The following is a 7,582-nucleotide window of genomic DNA, read 5'->3' as shown; positions in this document are numbered from 1 at the left end:
ACTATTTCTTTTTTTCCGACAATCATCACGTACATCATCATTACCTCGTTTCTGTCATATTCACATGTACAGTCGCGCATGTTTAATCAAACTATTATCACAATATTGCCTCTTTATTCCAATAACCATCAGAGCTTTTTGTTGGTTCTCATACTCCCTTGTATAATTTAAACCAGCGAACGACCTTTATTGTTGGATGACAATATAGAAAAGACGATTAGCTGTTGTTGTGATATATAGTGTTTTATGATTTTGTCAAAGTGAAAGTAGACAACCATTAAGCAAATGCATGGTAAAATACTAGTATGTTCCGATGAGTCTGTTCCGAAAGAAAAACTTCCGGTGAAGGACAACACAACCTTGTCGGATACAGCAAGATGTCGTCTTTGGTATCGGAAGCTGTACAGACGGAACTTGGTGGTACAAATTAATAATTTAAAACGATTTTTGTTTATCTGTAGCTGATGTGCTACCATTTCGAAAGTAGCGTCAATTAGTTAACAGACCAGGCTACACTAAGACACCTTACTGAACCACTACACTGTACTGCTTCTAGAGATAACCGCCTTTGCGAGAATGCACTGGAAATCTAACGCGTCATCTTATTAAAGAGGATAAAAAAATTCTCTGAACTCAGACACATTGATGCAAAGAAAAGTCTCGAAGTGCTATCTTGAAAACATTAGGTGACATTTTTCATGATTTGAAAAGAAGGGATAACAGCTTAAAAAACCGCAATGTTTTTTTTGGCTATTGAAAATAAAAGAAAATAATCCATTAAGTAAGGATTCATGTATTTCAAGTCTGTGGTGCGTGATAATTCTTTCACAATTTCGTTGAAATCTACTCAAGACTTCCAGAGTTATAGTTGAGAGAAGTACAATTTAGCTTAACTATGAACAAATATTAAAATTGTTGACCACTATATAGCAATTGCAGAATGGACGAATATGCACCCTTACAACTAACCATACATTCTTGTTTAAGGATGTACTCCTCTGATTATTTACTGTAATTAAATGTAAGCCATAATTCAATGTAAAATGAATTCCAACATAAAAACTTGGACTTATAAAGCGATGATTTATGGACTACATTTGTAATGACGTAGTTGATGGTGTGATTTGGTCGATAACAATTTCAACATTTTCTGGTTGCTAAGCTACTTCTTTTGAGTATAAACTCTGGAAGTCTTGGTAAATTTTAACTCAATTTTACATAAATTATCATTACAATCATAGATTTCAATTTTTTTTGGATGACCCAAAAATACATATTTCAGCTGGTTTCTTGATGTTGAAAAAATTGGTTGATAGGGGGAAAATTGCAAAAAAAAAAAAAATAAATAAATAAATAAAGTGCAGAGTCCCCTTCTTTTTTGATCATGAAAAATATCTTATTCATTTTTTTGGAACTTGCTTGCTGTGCAATTTAAAGCACTTGAAATTAATTGAAAACTAAGGATTTTCACATGGTATCATACCCTTACTTTAAAAAATATTGTTGTCAAAATAAAAGAGAATTTCTGTGATTTAGGAAAAAATAATAATAATAATATGGAATGAATTATTTCCTGTTGCACATATTCTGATTCCTGTACCTGAGAAGTAGTGCAGCAACATATTGATTTTTCTAAAATCAAACCTTTTGAAAACTCATCATCATAAAAAATGTATAATACTGGATTTTTTTAACTCTGCAGAGAAGTACATAAATTGAAATATAATGTGATATATGTGTATACATGTCATTAAAAATTTAACATTAAAGAGGATGATTATTCTGATAAACTATAGGTTACACAAATTGAAACCAATACTTATGTTAGTTAAAAAATCCAAAAAATACTCAAAGTAAAACAATGTGATGTCATGTTGGTTCTATTTATAAACAAAAGCAAATTATTGACTTGTTTATCGATGCCTAAAATAGATATAATCGGATTAATATTGATTTTTTTTCTTCAGCCATTGAACGGTGGCCAGATGATGTGCAGTTTTTTCAGCAATACCAAGGTATGTTTGAAGTTCTTATTGGTTGTTGTGATATTGCTCAAAAAACCTCCACTGTCTAATGGCCTGATAATGTCATGATTAGAGTTTAGTGTTATTGCATATTATTATTTCCCAAGGGTTGAAGAAGTGGCAACCCTTTGTCTGATGGACTGGTGACATTATGATCAGGATGTAGTGATATAGGTGGTAATTGTTTCCCTTGGTCTGATGGACTGGTGACATTATGATCAGGATGTAGTGATATAGCTAAATAATTATCTCCCTTGGTCTGATGGACTGGCGACATTATAACCAGGATGTAGTGATATTTACTATTATTGTCTCCCTTGGTCTGATGGACTGGTGACATTATGATGATGTAGTGATATAGCTAGGTAATTATCTCCCTTGGTCTGATGACATTATGATCAGGGTATAGTGATATAGCTAGGTAATTATCTCCCTTGGTTTGATGAACTAGTGACATTGTGATCAGGATGTAATGATATTACCTATAATTGACTCCCTTGGTCTGATTGATCATGGACCTTACATGGCTCTCACACCCCATTTTGGGACTGAGGCACGGGGCCCTTAGAATTAAGAAAAATAATGGTGTTTTCCTTAAAATTGGGAAAACTTGGGGTCTAAATTTGGAAAAAAAGATACTATTTTGCATTGGGAACGGGGCCGAATATCGGCCCCTAATCTGGCAGATTGAGAGCCCTGCCTTATGACAAAGGTATAGTGATATTGCCTGGTAATTATGTCCCTCGGAGTAATGGACCAGTGACCATATGACCAAGATGTAGTGGCATTATCTCCCTTGAGCTACAGGATCATTGACCTTATGACCTTTTGTAATGATATTGCCTGGTAAATATCTCCCCAGGTCAGAAGGATTGATGACCAAATGATGATATCAGCAGTCCAAACACACACAAATTGTATGCTGAATTAATCTAATAAATAACAGAATGAATATGATAACCCCCTCCAACCTGAAAATAAATATATGGATATCAAATTAGGATATTTAGAACAGAAAATATAACTATGAGATTTGAGCACTTTTAACTCAACCATGACTCTGCATTCAAATGGGTTTTCAATTTTCAGATAAGAAGAATATCACTTTTAATGTGGATTAGTCAAAAACGTTTTCTAATTAAAATGTTTTATCAGTTGAACAGATCACACTCCCTGACCATGCTGCCTGCCTTAGTGTGAAAACTTTTCTCCACATGTGTGGATTAAATTATAGAGAAGAGCTGAGAACTAATGCAGAAGAAATGTCTCCGTCAGGTAAATATCCACTGTGTTTAATATAATATATGTTATGAATGATTCAAACAATGTCTGATTCTTATTAAAACAACATCATGATCTTTATCTATAACCCTGATGAGTTTCTCTGTCTACTTTTTGTTGTAACAGGAACTTGCAAAAGTGTATTTATACAAAGCTGAAAGTCCCATTAAAAAAAACAAGAAACAGAAAACAAAACAAAAATTTCTAAATTTTAATTACAGTAAAAGAACTTTGATAGAATTTTTATCAGCTTATATCAATCACTTGTTTGCCTCGATAACCAATTACACTTCAGTATCACTACAGTAAAAGGATTCAGGTTTACATTTGTTTAGGATCAAGGTCTGTTGATAGCCATGGTATGCATGTGATTGTCATTTGCAAAAATAAAAATCAGTGTAATGTTCAACTGTTGAGTGGTATTATAGAACTTTCAAATATATATGAAACTTTATTTTAGGTAAAGTGCCATTTATAAAAGTTGGGCCATTTTTGACATCAGAGTTTGAGCCTATAGTAGCATTTGTTAATCAAAGGGTAAGTAAAATACTGTATTTATCCAACCTGTTTTGGAAAAGGCATGAATTCAGAGAAAGAATATCTTACTTTATAAAGTTTAGTGACATTAAAGACGTAGTGTACATTTTAAATTTAGTGATAATAGTAAGTCTCAGACTGATTTATGCATAAGTTCTGCCATGTAAATATGAAAAAATAGTATATTGACCCAGATACTGTTATAAACCATAAAGACTATTTCTTTATCATAAGAACCTTTTATGTATGACAACAACTGCTTATGTAGTATACAAGCAGTATAATAACACTTATTCTCACTGTTTCAGGGATTCAGTATAAGTGATCATTTAGATGATGCTCAGCGGTCAGATATGAAGGCATACATGGCTATGGTTGATAATATTCTTGTTAATGCAGAGGTAAGGATTTTTATCTTAACAAAACACTGACCTGAGGGTTAGCCTTAAATATTCTTAACATTATACACTGACCTGATGGGAAAACTTAATTATTCTTAACATAAAACACTGACCTGAGGGTCAGTCTTAAGTATTCTTAACACTGTTACTATTTTCAGAACATCATTGTCAGCGCTCTAGAGGTTTCATTCCTTGAGGGTTTCTCATCAAATTTCACACACGTTTAAGGGCTAACATATTTTGGAACAAGCTTAAGTTTCAAGATTGTTGGGTCAAGATCAAGGTCACCATTACTATTTATAATGTCATTATCAGCACTCTAGTTTTCATTCCTTGCTTACAAATGAACATAACACATCATTACACATTGGTAATGAAACTTGTCAGCTTGTTGTACTTATTTATCACATGGTATACTTTTCCTTTTTTAACCAAATTAACAGCAACAGCACTATCTTTATAAATCAATACAGTTTGATAACTAAAAGTGGCAAGTAGGGGCCATGTATTGCTTTAGTAATACCCAGTATGCTTGTTATGATTGTTTTCAGTTAATTTCTTTATATCATCCACCTACAATGTAATATTTGTGATTTCTGTCAGGCAATATTACTCTTGGTTTCTGGTAGGTCATAATTAGAAAAGGAAAGTTAAAAAAGAGAAAAAAAATGCTTGTAAGTTTCAGATGAACATACTCATGCCACCTTTTAAATTAACATATACATAAAACATTTTTATTCAGCAATCTCTCATAAACCATTTCCCATAGTCAATCATTTTCTCTTACATTCCGATTTGGATAAAACCTGGATGGTAACAGTATATAACTTTGAGAAAACAAGATTTCACCACTGAAATTTATAAGTTGGCCTCTGATCGACAAGAATGGGTATCACTACATGGTTACGTTTTAAATCTCACAGGCATTTATACCAGGTCAGAGCTAGGAGACATTTATTAGGGATAATATTAAATATTAAGTATTCTGTGTCAGTGTTGGTGTATATATTTTGTTGTAGATATAATGAATGTATATTCTATTTTCAGTTGTACCTGAGTTGGATAATTCCTGATGTTGTAAAAGAGGTAATTATATCTATACATTTGTTCTGTTATATTTATGACCTGCATTTAGATTTTTATCAATACTCTGATGTTTCATTTGCTGAAAAAAATACATTTAGTAAAGATTTTCCATTTATATTTCCTTATGAAAAAGCATTCATAGCAAGTATATAAATTCTAGATTACAAGTGCCTGCTGCCCGTATGATTTCTTACATCATTGTATGCTTTCTTTCCCAATCTTACAGACCGACACATAACAATACCGAATTATGGCATGTCTTATGACTGCTGATTGTGTTATGAAGTGATATGCTCTCATTACAAACCTTCAGGTAACTATACCACGTTATAGTGTGGTACAGCCTCAGCCGTTATCCTGGATACTTCCCCGATTAAAACAGCGAGATGTTAAGATGAGACTAGGCAGTGTAGGCTGGTCTAAGAAGACATTTGATGAGGTATTGTTGTAAGCAGGGCATTAAAAATCTCTTGACAATGAAAAACTCTGTACACTTTGTGGAAGAATTACATTGAAACAAGAACAGCATCAATTATCCCTATCAATTAACAATTAATCATGCTATATGACACAAACCATAATTTATTTTTATAATTACAAAAATGCATTGCATACAATTGAACGATAACTTGATGCTTAATAGATGGTTTGTTGAAATTTGAAGAGCTGATTTGACATTTTTTTGCAGGTTTGTTGTGAGGTCAGTACTTGCTGTCAGGCATTGTCTGATAGACTTGGGACAAATCCATATTTCTTCGGAGAGAAGTAAGTGACTTATGGTTAAGGGTGAACTTTTGTGATGAAAAGTTTATGTAGAGAGTTGGAAATTTGCCATGTAATGATAAGATATGACATATCATTATGATGTTTTGAACTTACTTAGAAAAAAAAGAAAATTTTGCCATTTCTTTTCAAAATACTTTCATAGCAACATATACAGTAAAGTTTATCAACTGAAAGAAAAAGACAAAAAAAAATTGAAGTGTAATTTTCTTTTTTTTTTCAGACCAACAGAATTGGATAGTTTAGTTTTTGGCCACCTCTTTACAATTATCACGACAGAACTTCCAGAAATGAGGATAGCTAACATTATACGACAATTTGAGACTCTTACAAAATTTTGTACAAATGTGGACAAATTATATAGGGACTTTTCTTCAGAATGATTGACACTTATTCTTGATTAAGACTGAAAAGCTGTTTTAATTCTTAAATGCATTGCAGATGGAAGAGTTTTCTGCTATTTATTCTGGATATAATGTAACTGTACACTATATGGATCCCAACCTAGGATAAAAGCTGGTATATATGTTTCTCTTACTATTTACTAGAAATATATAACATAATGGTAAACCTTAATTCTCAACATTACAGCATTTTATGAATAGATTGTCATGATGTAAGTTATTGTTTCCATTTCATAGTAGATGTGATTAAATTGCCATGGCTATATTCAATATATTATGTCAATGAACCTCACATTTGGTAAAGAATTCAAGATATGTGGTACATCATTTTGTTCATCAGTGTGAAAATATATATTTAGAAATGTATGTGCAATATCTAGCGTCAAGATATTCAGGAAAAAACTAAATTATAGGTGCAAACTGATGTGGACATCATACAAAATTGTATAACATTATGATTGTAAAATTGTCAAAGACTTTTGATACAATACAATTTTTGATGACAGTATGAGTCTCTTTAGTTATCTTGTTATTTCTTGTCTTGAGGACCACAAAGTAATATTGGTGTCTTCAGTGATATGTTATTATTTTATGTCTTGGGGACCACAAAATAATATTGGTTTCTTCTATCATTTAATTATTTCGTCAGTGGAACCTTAAAATAATATCAATCTCTTCAGTCATGTGTCATTATCTCTTGTCACAGGGACCACAAAATAATATTGGTCTCTTCCGTCATGTGTTATTATTTCTTGTCTTGGGATCCACAAAGTATTATTGGTCTCTTCAATCATGTGTTATTTCTTGTCTGAAGGACCACAACATAATATCAGTCTCTTCTGTCATGTACTATTATTTCTCGTCTCCTGGACCATAAAATAATATTGGTCTCTTCATTCACATAAAGATGTCATGACAGTTGTCCTGGGACTAATCATTGACAATATCACAGGTTACATAACAAAGCACAAAGTCAGTCCATTCTTTTTTTACGAGAAATAATTCTACTTTGCCAACACTAGTACCCCAGGGTGAAAAAGCATACACCTGCCTCATGGCAAAGAAA

General features: G+C 32.3%; 1 protein-coding gene across 2 annotated transcripts; it reads left to right on the top strand.

Moving 5' to 3' along the window:
- Positions 1-353: 353 nt before the first annotated feature.
- LOC132546474 (metaxin-2-like) lies at positions 354-7,024 on the top strand. Of its 2 annotated transcripts, none has more exons than XM_060210192.1 (9): positions 354-420; positions 1,968-2,015; positions 3,180-3,299; positions 3,766-3,842; positions 4,151-4,243; positions 5,291-5,329; positions 5,643-5,768; positions 6,018-6,094; positions 6,336-7,024. In XM_060210192.1, exons 1-9 carry the CDS (start codon positions 378-380, stop codon positions 6,493-6,495), a joined length of 783 nt encoding a protein of 260 aa, XP_060066175.1. In that variant the 5' UTR covers positions 354-377; the 3' UTR covers positions 6,496-7,024. The 2 variants fall into 2 exon arrangements, with proteins under 2 accessions (XP_060066175.1, XP_060066176.1); XM_060210193.1 differs by having other exon boundaries at positions 359-417.
- Positions 7,025-7,582: the final 558 nt, after the last annotated feature.

Source organism: Ylistrum balloti, unplaced genomic scaffold, assembly GCF_031769215.1.
Source record: "Ylistrum balloti isolate Yb309-2 unplaced genomic scaffold, AGI_CSIRO_Ybal_v1 Utg369892, whole genome shotgun sequence".
NCBI lineage: Eukaryota > Metazoa > Mollusca > Bivalvia > Pectinida > Pectinidae > Ylistrum > Ylistrum balloti.
This window is presented reverse-complemented; position numbering and strand designations above follow the sequence as displayed.

What these genes read in the sequence shown, in the direction of transcription:
- LOC132546474 (XM_060210192.1), top strand. Translation starts at nt 378, where the DNA reads ATGTCGTCTTTGGTATCGGAAGCTGTACAGACGGAACTTGGTG. An exon ending in GTTTTTTCAGCAATACCAAG is followed by an intron (nt 2,016 to 3,179) that starts GTATGTTTGAAG and finishes ATGTTTTATCAG; the next exon opens with TTGAACAGATCACACTCCCT. An exon ending in TTCCTGATGTTGTAAAAGAG is followed by an intron (nt 5,330 to 5,642) that starts GTAATTATATCT and finishes ACAAACCTTCAG; the next exon opens with GTAACTATACCACGTTATAG.